This window comes from Lichenostomus cassidix, chromosome 3 (assembly GCF_008360975.1).
Source record: "Lichenostomus cassidix isolate B80296 chromosome 3, HeHo_3.0, whole genome shotgun sequence".
Lineage (NCBI taxonomy): Eukaryota > Metazoa > Chordata > Aves > Passeriformes > Meliphagidae > Lichenostomus > Lichenostomus cassidix.
In genome coordinates, this window is record NC_139483.1 from 4,114,917 (window position 1) to 4,131,771 (window position 16,855).

At 42.0% G+C, this 16,855-nt stretch overlaps 1 protein-coding gene across 7 annotated transcripts in view; it reads left to right on the forward strand.

Moving 5' to 3' along the window:
* The window catches only part of CFAP61 (cilia and flagella associated protein 61), a 96,963-nt gene that overhangs the window by 33,426 nt on the left and 46,682 nt on the right, over window positions 1–16,855 (forward strand). For all 7 annotated transcript variants that reach the window (XM_085054084.1, XM_085054082.1, XM_085054085.1 and 4 more), the window contains exon 17: window positions 8,002–8,129. In XM_085054084.1, the coding sequence (XP_084910210.1) occupies window positions 8,002–8,129 (128 nt within the window). The remainder of the gene's footprint in view (window positions 1–8,001; window positions 8,130–16,855) is intronic.

Genomic DNA, 16,855 nt, shown 5'->3' on the forward strand with positions numbered 1-16,855 from the left:
TATTTACCTGCAGCTCTCCAGTCATCCTGTTCTCTCCAGGCCCTTGTAGCATTTCCCGTGGTTCAATTCTGTTTCTGGCTTGAGCTAGGCTTTTGGTTTGTGTTGCTTCTTGGCTGATTGCTAAAATTATTGACTCCAGAGGAACAGAGCTTAGGAGCTCTCCCTGCTCCTCCTCTATTTGGCCATCCTTTTCATGAATGTTTTGCCATAGGTTTTAAGGCCGTCACAAGTTTTTTCTCTTTCTCTTAAACCACAACTCTGTGCTGCCTCATCTTTGCCTCAGAAACCCTGTTACTCCCCAAGCAATGGCTCCGTTTCCTGAAGGGCTGTAAATTCTTCCTTATTTCTTTTCATGTGTTGAGATAGCAAATATGTTTTGCTGCTGATTTTGTGTGTCTGCTCCTACCAAACTCTGTCTCCCATTGCACTTGCTGAAGAGATTTGGATAAACTGGATAAGATTGGACTGAGAAGGCACAAAGCAGATGTTAAACTTGCCTGTCTCCCATTGCAGCCCTTTGGAATGGAGGTGTGCTCCTGCCAGGAGCCCTCTGGCTCAGTTGCTGGCTATCTGATTTGCATTCAGTTCTGAAGTGTCCAGATTTTGGCATACCTGTTGAGCAGCAAGTATGGCAGAGGTGGCACATCTTGGCTCAGAATTGCATCAGCCACACATGTGCCACACTGGGGTTCAGGGCACAGACCTGACAGAGCTCTTGCCTGCTCATTAGATCACACACTGTACAGCTGTGATAAAGCCGAAGGGAATCTCTAATTTTTGTATTCTGGATTAGCAATGAGTGCTGAAGCGCCAACTGGCAGAAGATCCAAAGATTCAAACTCTTAATTCCCTCAGCATTAAAACAGATTAGATTATTATTGTGGTTTGCACATCTGTCAGTCACTGCAGTCATGTTATATGAAAAACAGTCCATTACAACAGAATCCTGGATATCTTATAAAGTGCTTCTGGCCTTGATGGTGCATGTCATTATTGGTGGAGTAGAAAACTGTAGATAATGAAATAATTTTTAATTATTTCTTCATAAATAAACAATTTATAAACTTGTTTGCTTTCTCACCATCTGGGAGCATTCTGTTCTCCATCTGCTTCATGTAATTATCAATGTAAGGGAAGAATAGGTGATATAATTAACAAGAATAACTGATCCACAATGAAGAACAAAAATGTCACACATCTGTTGAATTATTTCCTTGTTTTTGCCCTTTTATTATTGTTCATGCTATTGGGTTTATTATATTTTTATTTCATGGCTGCATTCAAGCTGTCAGGTTTTATTGCACAGTTTAGAATTGTTTTTTTCTGCTCTAGCTCGTAAAAAGAAGACAGAACAGTTGCAGAAACCCATATTGAATAAATTTAGTTAGTTTAGTGTGAGGTTCAAATAGAAAATGGAGGCCAAGGCACTGCAAATTCAATAGTTTCCAGTCCAGTGTGGAGGTATTCTTGTGTGTTTGATTCCATGAGGATGCTTATGGTAAAGGCTATGAATAAACGGCCTGAGAGCAGTTTAAAATAGTAATTAAAACAAGAACATGAGAGAAATACATCCTTGCTTTTAGATTAATCTTAGAACTTGTTGCATTGCAGTGTATGTTCACACCTACATACTCAAATGAATTATGAATGTAAGAGCCATCCTGGATGATTCTGTATTCATAATAGCAGTGCCTGGAGTAACCTGGGGAAAAGGAGTCACTACTGTTTTACTCTCTCACTGTCTGCCTTGGAGCAAAGTGTGTTCTGGCTTGGTAGAACACAGAACTGCTATAGTGTTTAGGGGGTTATTCTGTCAGTTTCAGGTCTGTTTATGTGCAGTTCAAGCACTAGAATGTATTGAATATGGCAAAAATATGGAAGGTGTTTGGGGGTTTGTTTTTTTCTTATTGTTAGGCCTCTGCTAAGATAACAAAGAGCAAATATAGCTGAGAGTCATGGGAGGATGGGCAAGAGAATTCTGTGTGTTTTAAATATCAAGGCTCATGTATCAAAGTTAAAACAGCAGAGTTCCTTCGTGTTATAATTTGTGTGTGGACACTGGGATTACAAACAAAGGCTTGGTGTGGATAGTTTTCACTTAACCAAGGGAGTAGTATTAATTTTTAAAGCAGTAACTGTTGCTTAAGATGCTCGTGTGCTTGAGTAATGAATTTTTAATGCTTTTGCAGTATGTACATGGATGAAAATTCATTATTTATTGTTCTTCCCCTTGGCTGGTGAAGGTGATGATTTTATAGCACCAGTAGGCACACAAACAGGCATTCTGAAGTGAAGCTGATAACAAATTTCCTCACTGTAAATGTCATTGGGGTTTGTGCGATGCTGCCATTACATTTTGTTTGGAAGGCTGAGTGTCACACCGTTATGGGAGGCAGCAGATGGCATCATTAACAGGAATGTTTACCACTTATGTGCATGTGTGAAATTAAAAGTAAGATGACCTATCTTTGTTTTGAAAGCATGGTGTCAGTGCTGTACAGGTGTCAATGGTATTTGCAGTAAACTGAAATAGGCACTTCTGATTACAAACAGGTCAGACTTGGCTTAAAGCTTTTTCAAAGCTGTTTGTTAGATTGACTTTAATAATTCTGACTTGAAAGGAGGAAACATATTTTTGCCACAGAAAGATAATGTTCACTATTATAAAATGGAGAACTATGGCTGTTGTCACTAAAGTATGACTCTCTGACCCTACAAATCAGTCTCCCCTCATATCCCTGTACTGTTATTTGTTACCTCACATTCATTATTTTCAGTATGAAATTATAGGATTTTAATTTTTTTTTTAATTTCAAGCTTTTAGCTTTATAACTGTCTTACATTTTTCAATGAGTTCAGTATATTGCAAATTGCTGCCTTTGTTGCCTTGAGTCTGTACTAGGGCACTGTGAGGTGCTTTTGCCTTCTCTGAGCTCTGGCTCCACTCCTGTCGCTGGTGAGTGTGTGTGTGTGGGCAGCTGCCTCTGCAGGCTGGCTCTGTGCTCCCAGAGACCAGTGCAGACTGCCCCTTGGCTGCTGTTCCTGTGCACAGGCCAGGGGTTCCCTTAGGGCTCCTTTCCCCAGGGACTGCCAGGCGTGTTCCTCTCTGAGAATGTGGAGCTTATGGGGTCAGTCCTTGGCCAAAATCCAAGTTTGTATTTGCTATTTGCTTTCCTGGTGCCTTAGGAACACCTTGTGGGGTAGAAGTAAGCCATAGACAGATGACCTGGGAAGCAATAACTGCTATCAGAGGACTAGAGCCAGCCATGTGCTTTACCCCCTTGCCAGCTTGAATGCTTTGATTGAGTTCCTGTGCCTTCCTGTCCTTCCCTTTCTTCCTGGAAAAATGGGGGAGAACTGAGCTCTTTGAAAGTGGCACCATTCCGAGTTCATTTCTGTAGCCTTTGAAGCAGAGCAGCAAGCAATCGTAAGGTCCTTATGTGAGTGTGAACTGCCCGGCTGTCTCTGGGCTGGGGATCCAAATGTCAGTGCTCAAAGGGAAAAAACAGCCTTTTACCATGGTAACAGGTTCTGTGAGGAAATTAAATAGATGTGCCCATGCTCTGCTCTCCTCCACTGCTGGTTGGGAGTTACACAGGAAATTCCTGGTTTCATACAGTCACAGGGACTGGCATACAATTGGTTATAAACATAGGGATGCCTTTTTCCAGAAGCTGAAGATCAGCATTTACCCATATAGGAATAATAATGGTGTAATAATACTGACTTCATTTATAAAGGCCTTGAGGATCTGTGAATGAAAATATTCTGTAAAGGCGAGGTTTTATCTGTCCAAGCCACAGTTTCCAAAGAAGGGTTCTTTGACAAAGACAAAATGATTAAGGCTGGACTCTTCATCACTGTTTCTTTTTCTGTTTTCCTTCTGTTTCTGGTGTTTGCATAAATCTGTGAATGCTTGGAAACAGCTTTTGAAAACATGTTTGCAAAGATTTCTAATGAGGCTTTTTGGAATGTAGCTAGTATTTAGAAAACAATTCCTAATGCAGGCTGAAAAAGCATGCATTTTCCAATCAGTTTTGTTCATATCACTTTGGTAAACATTGATGTTTCTTTTTTTAACTTATGTTTCAAATGGAGCTTGAAATTAAAATAGCTCTGTTTGCTCACCTTCTTGTTTGCCTGCCACTGTTGCTGAGCTCAGCACTACTCTAGTAACAGGTTTGTTAATTGTTTTCACTCCCAGAAGTTTTTACAGTAACAGTTCAAATCTTGTGGATCTTCTAGAGCAGTAAATATTGCCCGGGTTTCTCAGTAACAAATGTTGAATTAAAACAAAAGCATTGCAGGCAGATGTAAAATCCCACAAGATGGGGCTGGCAGGGCCCCTCCCAGTAGTAGTGAGGGATTGGTGAAAATGCCAAGAAAACAACAAACGAGTTGGCCCTGTGTTTGCCATGTCAGCCCTGAGCAGCCCTTCTGAATGTGGACCACTTCAAGGTACTTGAACTGCAGCCAGCACGTCAGTGTGTTTAGCTGGGCCAGGCCCAAGTCTTCAGGGTCTAATAAAGTCAAGTTTAAGTTTAATGGTCAGACTTGATGGCCTTAGAGTTCTTTTCCAACCTAAAGGATTCTGTGATGCTACGGATTCTGCAGCCTTTGGGAGGAATCCCAGAAAGGAGTGTAGCATCTCTGACCCACCACTATTACCTTTTTGGGTGTTCAACTTCCATGATTTTTTGTTAGAATGAAGCTAATGTTTGCTATAAACCCTGACTGATTGTAGAACAATTATAATAAATATGTATAGAAAACCTACAGCTAGCCCAGAGTCCGATGTTTAAAAGCCGAACTAAAAGGAGCTACAGAATATTCTGGATGCGAGTTTGTACCATCAACATACAATGTAAAGTAGTGAGTAAATGTACCATGAATCCATGCCCAAGGCATGTGCAAACCAGACAGGAGATCTGGGCACGAAGCTGTACATGGTTGGAATGTGCAAAGGAAATAATGTGTTTGCTGAAACCTAATCAGTCTTTCATTTCTGTTTTCCCATTGGTTGCTTGGGGTAGAAGGATGTGTGATCTCTGGACGCCATAAATTAATCCTGCTCTGGTCTGCGTTGTGCTGTGAGATCATAAGTGAAAGCCATGGTTCACATGCAGGGTGTGTGTTGTCAGTGTCTGGGGACTGCATCAGCATTTTAATGAGGTCCGGTTTGAAGGCCTCTGAGTGATGGCACTGGTTGTCCATGTGCAGGAATAGTCCCGTGATTTGATGCCAAAGGGCCACCACTGCCAGCTCTGCTGTCCCTCTGCCCCCAGATGGGAGCTGCATGGGGAGGGGGCAGGGATGCCAGTATCCCAAATAATCATTTGATAACCAAAGAAAAATCCTCTTTTTCTGGGCTACATATGCCTTTTCTACCAATGGCAATTAGTGCTTTTTGCCTTGCATTAGTTAATGATTGCTAGTTTATTTAATAGATTGGATACAAAATAAACATGTTCGTTTACTATTGACCTATCAATTATGATGTCTGATTACCCCTCTGGGGAACACATGTAGCCATTTGTCCTGACATTTTGTAAAATAGGTGGTATTATGGGACCAATCCACCTAATTCCTTACTCCCTGGGGCCGTTTAGTGTACTTAGCTGCAGAAAGGTGATTTCTGGAGCATGACAGCTGTTGGTGTTGGGGCCATTGTGTGGGGAACAAAATAGGTTATATTCTGCTCATAGGCTGCCATTGTGTCACTGATACAAAAGCCATTTCATAAATTAGACACAACTCTTCCCAGGGAAATTGTATTCCTGCTTTCATTGCTGGAGCGCATTAAAATAAACCACCAGCACACCAGTAGAAGGAGATGTTTGAGCTCGGCATTGCTGTGAGGCCTGTTGGGTTTATGCTGTTTGCTGCTGGCATTCCTGCCTATTTTTGTTGATTAGGTACATTACAAGTAGTTCCTTTTCATGTTTTTTATCATTTTATTAATTTATTAAAAGCTGCATTTCAACACAAACATCACTTAATCATTTTTCCTCCAGAAGTCATTGCTTTTCTAGAAAGTTGCAAGTCTGTGTGTGCAGCAAAACCCAGCTTGTCAGAATTCCTGTCTGTCAGTCCCAGGAATGTGAATACCAGGGTGAGGGCACAGTGTGTTCCACACCTGATTGTGGGACTGGGAGAGTTTCACACATGTCAGCATTGGCAGAGCAACAATTCATGTAGCCGGGGCATAACCATTTATTGTGTTACAAAAAACACAGAGTTTGATTTTAGGTAGTGGGGAATGTCTGTAACATTTGGCACTGGTTGTTCGTGTTTCCTGAAATCTCTTCCAAAGATGTACATTTTCAGTGGAACATGAAGGGCTTTTTCAGTTTCTGAAATGTGGAAGTGTTACAGTCATAGTCTAATTTATGATTAAAATCCTTTTTGCTGGCAGATCCTTCTGTAAGGAGTGTTCAGCCATGTTCAAAAGCACTGGCTTTGAATGGCATTGTGGAGGTTCTCCTTAGGGACTTGCCTGTGTCCTGTATAACCCTGATTTGGAGCATCAGGGTGGTTCTGTCCCTCACCCAGGCATTCTTCACTGTTGGGCAAGTGCTGGCTGCCTCACAGCTGACCTCAGTTAAGGAGCCACCCAGGGCTGGCATACTTTTTGACATATCTTCTGGAATTTTCCCAGGACAGTGCAGTCCGTGAGATGAATCTGGCTCACCACTGGATGTCATCGTTGCACTGTGGTGAACTGCAACTCAAAGAACATTTATCTGGCAGTAAAAAATAATGTTGCCTGACCAAAGGTGACATTTAATTTTGCCACGTTCTAAATGACTTGCTATGCAGTCGTGCCATTTGGCAGGGAATTGATCCATAATGCTTCCTTGAGGGACAAGACAACACTCTAGTGAGTTCTACACTGTGGTGGGGCTGTGCTGAAACCTCAGCTGTGGAGCTCCACCAGTGCAAAGACATGGCATAAAAGATCTCTTGGGGATCTCAATGTGCCATGTACTTATTGAGAAGCTACATCTAATTACCACAGCCTTAAAACAAAGTACTTACTCTTCATCTATTGAGTTACTCTGTCAACTGATATATGGAGGATATATTTCTACTGTACTTTTATAGGAGGAATTTAGAGGATTTAATTTTATTAGTGTTGTCTCCTATTTGTAGTTGAGGAAAACCTGTTAAAAGCCTTGGATTGCTTCCTGCCTAAGTGCCACAGCAGGAATTTATAGGAGAAGTGTCTGACAAATAACAAAAGTGGTTCCATTTTGTATTGGTCTCCCCAGTGCATTTATGAACCTGCAGTTACCCATTCTATGAAATGGGAATGTAGGCAACCCAGAGCAGTAGGAAAAATGTGAAGTGTGCTGTACTGTGAGATAGAAAGTCTTCCCTGTCTTTGATCAGAAATTTGAAATCTAAATATAGGCAGCGTGGAAAAAAAAATTGTATTTAAGAAAAGACAAGGATAATTTTGGAAAGGGAGTTTTCAGTTAAACACACAAAAATGCTCAAAATATAAGTTCCTGATTAATTTGCAATTAAACCATTATAATATTATAAATAAAAATCATAAATTATAAAAAATTATAAAAATTATAAATAAAAACCATTGCTATAAATAAACCAGCAAGAGCAAAAACTGCTTTAGGAGGTATAAAAATGGCCTTAGCAGTATGTAAATGCAAGTTGTTGAGGTGTTTGTTAAATGGCAGTGAGTGATAGCAGAGGCAGTGTTTTGTCCTCTCCTTCAAGGATTCCAGAACATCTTGCTCAGGAGCAGCCAGACCCTACAGCTCTTGTAATTTTCTGTGACCTATTAAACATGCACATATTCTACGTATTTTAGTACCACTTATCTGGTGCTGTGCACGGAAAAATGGTATTAGTCATGTCAGTGAGCCATAAGTAGTTTTGTGTGAATGCAAGATAATGGATCACTGAGAATTTAATGATTCCTAGCAGTCTTTGACTATTTTTTGGATGCATTTCTATGTTTTACATGTTTTTTTACAGCTGATTTATTCTTTGAACCACACGAATCGAAACCTGGTGCTGGAATCTAAAGTGTGTATCAACACTAGAATTGTGGTTGTTGGTGCATCCGACGTTGGAATCTCTTTTCTGGAAACGCTGATTTTTTGGTGAGTTTTTAATTTTATTTTCTTTACTGAAAAGTATGTGTTCCCTTGTGTATGAAGGGGGTTGTTTCTAACATCTAAAGCATGCCTTGAGTCTGTCTCAGTACTGGATGTTAAAGGTCTGAGCCCCTGTGGAGGTAGGGATGGGTGTGGCATCCTGGATGCCTTGGGATTTACAGGATTCCAAGCAACTCCCAGTTGCATGCGGATCCTTAAGATGAAGGCACGCTGAAAATGAGAAAGGAAAACACCTGAAGTCCCTTTGGCCATTGTTCTTAAACCAGAATCTCATAGCAGGGGAGGTGGAGTCAATGGCCCTTGGCGTGTGCTCCCGAGCAGTACTGGCCATTAAAGCCAGTCATGCCCGGTGGGGTCCCAAATCTGTCTGAATCCCCCTTCCTTAAGTCTAAGGCAGGGAAACCTGTGGATGAGTTCTGCTGTGTAACAGCCTTCCCAAATGGAGGACAGGGTGGTGTCTCTGGTGTCTCACTGTTGTACCTCCTCCACAGCAGTTTTAGGGGATTACTGGGGAGTCAGACTGTGAGAATGCAGTTCCTTTGATGCAGTTGATGTTTTCTGCAGAGTTTAATCACACATACTTGAAATGTCATGAAAGACTTGCAGAAATGAATGTAAAATTCAAATTCTGAACATGATTCTTACAACAAAATGCAACAAGAACTGAGATAGTCTGGCACTTTTATGGGGGGCAGAGAATGGAAAGTTCCACTTTTTTTTTTTTCCAATTAAGCCAGGAGTTTGTAGTTCTACAACAACTATTGATAACATCAAAACTGATATTTTCAATACATTAAGAGAAGAATAAGTTGAAGTGCTTTATAGATGCTGGAGCAGTGCAGAAAAAATTTCTGCTTCTTGCCCTTCTCTTAGTTCTTGACTTCCTGTAAAACATCCCATCTCAAGGTAAATTGTTTTCTCTCATTCTCCTGTTCTCAGCACCTTTTAGGCTTTGAGTTTCACCCCAAATTCAGTTGAACATATACTTTAGAGCTTTTAACCCTGTTCGTGTTACTCACCCTGTGCTGTTTGTTGCTGCGATTTCATTATAGAACACTGTGGGGAAGCCCAGCTGTGTGAGCTGAGTCTGTCTGTAGTGAGCAGGCCTTTGCAGGTGCTGCCCTTGGAGCTCCCTGGGCCAAGGCTATGCAGCCAGGGCTTGAGCTTGAACCAAACTCCAGCAGAGCTGCTGCAGGACACGTCCTCTTTGAGCTTGTCTTGGCACCCAGCCTCAGACATGGGGTGCTGCTCAGAGAACCACAGTGCCAGCAGGCAGTATTTAGTGCAGTGTCACAGAATTTATATTAATAGAGGTATAAATTTGGGAAAAATTAGTTTTTAATTTTCACATCAGCAGCAAATAGCCTCCTGATTAATGTGAAGGCCTTTTAAAGCAATTTGGTTTAATTTACTCATAATTTTCTAATATTCCCTGCAAAGGTTACCTGCACTAAAAATAGCTGGATTGAATCAATTTGTGAGTCCTAATCCTTAAAAAGAGGAAGTCATTTTCTCATCGTTATTCTTCATACTTAATTATTTTACATTATCAGTCACCATGGAAACACACAAATGTAATTCACTTACTGATGTGGCAATTATTAGAACTCGATCTTGCAAGTGTTTTCAACTTCTTTGAGACTGAAGAAATACATTTTTCATTAAGCGGAGAAGTGACCCTGAGAATGAGCTCTGCTGCCCCGTGGCAGGATGCCTCCCACTCCTGCAGTGCTGTAGGCAGCACATCCCAAGGCACAGTGCTCCTGGAGCAGTGCACAGAGCAACTGCTCACCCACCCAAACCCTGAATGAGCTTCAGACTTTTCCATGCTGCTTGGGCAGTGTGTGCAGGGAACTAATAGGACTTTACAAGCTGCTGCTGCGAGCATTTGCTGTGGGACATGCTGCTGGAGCCTCTGGAACGAGGCAGTCTCAGAGGGCAGGACACTGGCACACCCACTGGAGCCCCTGATTCATGGGACACTGTGGAAGTGCTGCCAAGAGGTATGTGGAATGGCCTGTGAGTGGGGGTAGCTCTTGAGTCCTGGGGAATCCCATCCATGTGCTCCACACAGTGCCAGGTCATACCATTTTTCAGGTTTCACCATCCAAATAAGGATCTACTGCTGATTTTTTATTTATTTTTTTTTCCTTAGAACATATTCATGTGCAGGTATGTGTTTTCGGATGTAGTGCTGCTTTTCTTGAGGATGCCCAGGGATTTTTTGTTTTTTTGTTTTTTTTTTTTACTGGAGAGCCAGGTGACTGGTGGAGGCAGCAGAGCTGCAGGGGCAAAGCTGTTGGTGTGACAGTGGCTCTGGGAGTGCAGGTGTGACAGTGGGTAGTTTTTTATTTGTTTGAGTTTTTTTATTTTTATTCTTTTGTTTGCTACTTTCAGAGGGATGGGCAGGGTAGCAGGGTTAGGCCCAAAGGACACAGGATTACAAACCCCGGTGTTTCCAGTTTATCCTGAGGGCTGGTTCCTGGAGCAGCATGTAAACCAGGGCAATGGAGATGGAAGTTTGGCGTAGGGAATGGAGCTTGCTCCCAGCAGTATCTTGTCTTTGGTTCAAGTGCAGGGAACCCACTGGCTTTTATCCATCTCTTTCCATATAGCTGTGGAAAGCACTATTGTCTTCTAATAAGGTAAATGGTTTTAATCCATGATTTTGAAAACCTCCTTAATCCAACCCCAGTGTAAACAATGACTTATTCTCTGAGGATGTTGGAATATATGTAACATGCTACATGAAATAGCCATAAATGTGCCTAAAATCACAATATTTCATATGAAATTGTTGTGAAATCAATTTCCTTCTCCGTGTGGGTGCACTGAAATAACTATTGCATTTAAAAACCAGGTGGGTTAAAGTACATTTTTGTCAAAGCCCTGAACTTTTTTGCCAAAGTGGAATTGAAATCCAGCACAGTGAATCTGAGGTTTTTCTCTGCAGGACAGTGTCTCCCACTGTCAGCTTGGGGTACCCAGGATCAGCTCCGAGGTGGCAGGGTTTGAACAGGGCTCCTGACAGAGCCCGTTATCTGGCAGCAGTGGGGTACACAATATCCTGCACATCTGGCCTGTTTGGCAGTAGTTAGCATAATGCTTGCTGGTTAATTAGGCTTTTTATCTTTGCATTTGTCTGGGAACATCTGAAGCCTTCCATGTTGCCTGTCACTAATTAGTTGACTAATTAAATAGTTAGTGCTTACTTGCTGATCACAGAGCTAACATGTAATGAATGGGTTAGTGATGCCCATTGTTTTGTCCTATCTGTCTTTGCCACATGAGCTGACACACATGTGCTTCCCTCTGCCTTTTCTTCATACCAAGGCAAGCCCAGGCCATGTGCTCAGTGTCACTGGGCCTGCAGCCCTCAGACATTGTTGCCTTCCATCTCTTCTGCTGAGCGGGGCTCAAGTTGTGACAGAGATAAATCAGATGGGTCAAAGCTGGCCTTGTTGCACAGTCGGCATCACAATGAATGCTGGCAGTGACTGATACCAGACATAAATGAGGGGAGAGGATATGGGTCAGGATCAGCCTTCCTAACAGCCCCTGCCAGAAAATGAGACTCAATTAGCATCAATATGGGCTTATTTTATAGTTAAGGTCTTGCTTTTGACTCTGTCTGCAGTTTTAAAGAAGATTATTTCAACTTGAAGTACTTGCCCTTTAAACATATGCAAACTCTTCTCTGAGCCCAAACTGTTCTTTCACACTTGAAATTTGTAAGTATTTGTAGATTTTCTCTTGTTACTATTTATATTTGAGTACTTCTAACTTCTTGTTTAGTGTTAAAGCTGATCTTGGAAATAGTAGTTTTCTCATTAAAAGCCTGCTCAAAATTGGAATGAGTCACAAGGGTTTTTATAGAATGCTGGGCTGCATCTGTCATCCCCTCCTGGTGACTCAGTGGGACATCCACAGCACTGAGCCTGGTAACCTGGTACCTCTGATCAACATGGCTCAGAGCAAATACAGCAGTATTCCAAGTGCAAACACTACACTGAGGCTCTCTGGCTCTCTGCTCAAGCCATGGAGGAGGTGTAACCACTTTCTCTTCTGTTCATGTTTAGTTTTGTTTGAAGTTTGTTCCCAGAGCTGAGGAGGAGGTGTAGTGCTGAGCCCTCCAGAGCAATCTCCAGGCTGCCTGAGGGTTGGCTTGGAAGCACAGCAGACTGTGCAGGCTGCTGCAGTGGAGAGAAAATTACTTGTCTGGTTAAGCTGTGATCCTTCCTGCTAATGATTGGCATGGATTTGATTACTGTTCGTGTGTGTGTGTACTCTGGGCAGAGTGAGGGTGCTGACCAATGGAGGTCACTGATTGAAGGGATGGATGTTTGGGATTGGGAGTTTCAGCCCAGCTGACTCCTCTGCCAGCTGTGTCCCTGTCCTTTCTGGGCCGCCAGCTTTTTCACGAGGACCTGGCACTGGGGTAGTGGCTCAGGACACACAACTTTGAGTCCTGTGTGCTCCTGCTGGCGGGAGGAGCACATGTGGTTAAATCTCAAGCCGTCCAGGTTCAAGGGTGGTCTGCCTGGTGGCATCTGGGAGCCTTTGTAGGGTGCACACTCTGAAGGCAGCATTGCCAGATTTGCACCAGGCTACATCATGGAGTCAGAATATTTATCTCTTCTGCAACAGTTTGGAAAATTGGAGTCTGGTAAGGAGACAGCCATAAAAGCCCCATCACCTTCGTTTTGACATGGGTAATTGGCCAATAATATTACAAATGTCCTATTAGCAAATTGGAATATGTACTGTGCTATTCAGTGAAGCACTCACACAGCAGCAGGCAGACTGGTGAAGTTTCAACCACACTTGAGTTTTACTGCCCAATTCATGGTACCTTTATTTGTGGAAAATGATGTTGATGTCTCTCATCTGTGGTTTGAAATCTGCCAAGTGATTAAACAGCGAGAGACTACCAAGGCCATCATCAGATATCCTTCATTTTCTGTCTAGAAAAAAATTGCATGTTTTGAAGAAAATTAAATGCTGGAACACCTGTGGAATGAAAGTTGAAATTTTAGGAAGGAGGTGCTCTCACTGAAGCAGTGATTGGATGGTACTTTGATTAGGTCAGACTCAGAGCTAACTTAGATTTGGTATGGCAGGTCTGTCCTTGTGAACTCTAGCTGTGAAAGGATATGGATGGGTCTGATTTAGCCATGTGTTTTGAGTGGGCCAAGGAAAAGAGTTCTTTAGATTTCCCTTCCCTGTTACAGAACAATTCATACAAAAAGGACTTTGCCATGTTGATTTTAGTAACTAGATCCTGAAAATGCCCCAGATCTTGAGTGGATGCTCTAGTTTTTGTAAGCAAAATCAGTTGCTGGGAAGTGAGAGGTGACTGGAAGGGACAAAAACAGTGACAGCCACAGGAGGGGGCTGAGGTGTTTCAGAGAAATGAGTTGCAAGATGGATGGGAGTTCAAAAGAAGAAACTAGAAAAAGACATGTTTGGTAAAGTTCAGAGAGAAATCAAGATTGCAGAGTGATATAAAGCCACCTAAAAAGGAGGAATTAGTAAAGGAATTAGAAGGCAGCAGAGTCAGAGTTGCTGGTGTGTTTAATTATATTGTCTCGGAAAAGGATCAGCACCGAGGATGAGAGACAAGCAATATAACCGCACAGAAGGAAATCTAGCATTAATCACTTGAAAGGGGAATCATGAGAGGACTGGTTTATAACCTAGCAAGAGAATCCAAATATAACTGGAGAGGAACAGCTTCTGAGACAGGATTGCCCTGGGTTTGCCTGGGATAAAGTTAATTTTCTTTCTAGTAGCTGGTACAGGGCTGTGTTTGGATTGAGTATGAGAATAATGTTGATAATGCACTGATGTAATTGTTACTAAGTAGTGAACCATCAAGTTTAAAGTTGGGTGAGAGACTCAGCTGCCAGTGGTGGAGAGAGAAGCATTCCCAGCATCCTTGAAGGTGTTAGTTAAAGAGTGAAGGAAATATTCTTTAGCTCTTTATAGTCAAAGGGTGAAGGAAATATTCTTTAGCTCTTTAATGGATTCTTGTTAAAATGTCAAAAGGGGTGACAGTGGTGGCTTTCATGGCCTGGGCTTAGAGGCTGCTTTTCTTTGGATGGCAGCATTTGATAAAATCACCAATAAACCTGACAGGAAGTTTCTGAAAAAAAAAAAAATTATACAAAGCATTGTTCCATCAAAATAGAAGTTTTTGAAAGGACCGTGTTGTTTTAATATCAGGAGGAGGCAACTGGGACATGATGAAATATTTTGCTGAGAGAGGGAGAGTTGTCATGGGCCAGGTTGTGTGGAAAGCCCCTCCTTGACCCTTGCACTGACATGTGTCCCAGTAAACACTGTGTTGTTATCACTTCTTTTGTTGAGCAAATTCATCCACAATCTTAACACTTTTTCCTAAGGCTGATCTAAGGGAGAACTGGCTAATCTTTGTTTACTGGTAATTGAAGAGGGATAACTTGTAGATGGACATCTGTTGGTCAGCAGTGAGTCTGGAATCCTGCTCTGGGCGCTGTAATTGATGCCATTAGAGAAGGTTCTGGAGAAGAGGCAATTTTGTTAGGTGTTGAGACAAACAACAAACCCTTCTGCTGCTGCTGAAGCCAAGTATGGCTGCCCCGGGAGGCAGAGGCAGTGGAGGAAAGGGAAAAGGCTGGGGCTGGCAAAGGAATTCAGTGGAGAGACAACATGGGAACACATTGGAGAGGGGCTCCAAGCAAGTATGTAGTGCTGAGTAACATATTTTTCCTGGAGTGACAACATGATTGAGCAGGGTTTCTTTCCAGGTTTTCGTAAGAGCAACCTTTGTTAACCGGGACATTTCTGTCTGGAGTTTTGTGAGCAGCTGGGAAATCTGTTAGAATATCCTTTCCTTTTGGAGAAGTCTCCAAGCCACATCCTGATTGCTGTGTCCTTAAAAAAGTGTTACTTTGGATAAATTGTTATATTTGCGTGGAAAAGAAGACCTGTCTATATCTGCCTTGTACAGCGAGACTGACACCTGGACATGCCGAGTTCCTGTGCCTTGAACACAGTCCTGCTGGGACTGTTTTATCATCATCTCTGCTTCTGGGCTCCTTCCTTCCCACAAAAATCTTAATGCTCTTTTTTTGTTTCAGGACAGAGATTTCTCTGAGTTCAAAGTTTTGTTAATGCAAGACTTTATCGTGTCATAGTTTTCGGTGTTTAGTGCTGAGATCAGACTATTTTTTTTTACCATTTTCAGAATGATCTCAAGCTGCCATTTTTATAAGGGCTTTGCTGCAGTGAAGCTGAGGATCTAGTGTCATTAAGACTTTACTTTTTGATAGATTATAATTTCAGGGTTTTTTTTTTTTAAAGATTATGTACACACAAGAACAGTGCACATAGTTACCAATTTGAGGTGTCAGATTAAGCATTACCTTCTGTCACTCTTGTATGTTAGTTTTTATTGATGACTGGTAAAATAATTTTAAAAAATGAAAGATTTCAAATAAATTGAAATGCTTGGGTTCATGGAGACTGCTTCACTGCACTTTATTTTTTGTAACAAAAGTGATTTGACTTGTGATAATGAGTGGCTTAATGAAAGCAATTAATTAAATTATTTGTTCAGGCAGTTTCCACCATCTAAGCCTCCATCATTATGCCACACACAGAAGGAAAAAGAAAAAGCTAGCAAGACATCAGGCAAAAAAAATCTAGCAAATTGAGCAAGGAATAATCTAAAAGATTCACAAACTCCAGTATATATGTTAAAACCGTGCTAAAACTTTTTTGCATGTCCTTTTGATTATGCTTAGTAAATTGGTAACCCTGTTTTATTTTGAGGACAAGGGTGTTCAGACTCTTTTTGTAGCCATGCTCTAGAGCTGTGCACTGAAACCCAACACCTTTTACTTATTTCCCTAGATACTCTAATCCCTCCCTGCTTTACCAGTATCTTTGAGCTGTTCTTCCCTCTGTATCCACAGCAACGTGAATCCCTGCTGGAATTATTTGCTTCTAAAATGCAGGTGCACTTGTTTAATGTTGCACTGGTTCAGGCTCTTAACTTGAAGACTTTTTCACCAAATGGGAACCTCCACTTTGCCCTGTTTCATGTTGAGCATTGTTATATTTGTTAGCAGCATCTAAATCAGTTCCTCTCCTGACACCCACTGCCTGTTTCCAGGCCTTGGCTGTTCTTTAGTTAAGAGCTTTTAGGCACTAGTAAGGAATCAAAAGCTGTAGTAAATAAACCATCCTTTTGTTAGCCTAGAAATAATAAAGCTCAAATTCCCCAACCTGTCACCCTCTGCTGCAGCTCCCCTCTAGTGCTCAGGCTTGTCTTTAAGTGCTTGTATGTAAATGTATTTTAAATCCCGGGGTTATGCATGCCAGCTACACTTCTGGAGCCAGGCTTTTGTAACACGAGATACGACATTTGTTACTTATTTAAAGATTGTGGTAATTTTCAAAAATACCACTAGCCTGTGCTTAAACACTGTACAAATTTTGACACTTAGCAGCAGCAGGAGTTTGCCTCTGCGTGTGGAAATGGGGCTGTCCTTTGCATGGAGCTGTGCAGTTCCGTGGAGCAGCGTGTGGGCACCAGCCCCCGGGGCTCTGCAGCTCTGCCCCTGCACCAGCCTGCCCTTGGGGGGTTTCCAGCCAGGGTGCTTTGTGCCTCGGTTTTCCTTAGTGTAAAGTGGGAATCAAAGATATGACTTGTTTCATCCAGGGAG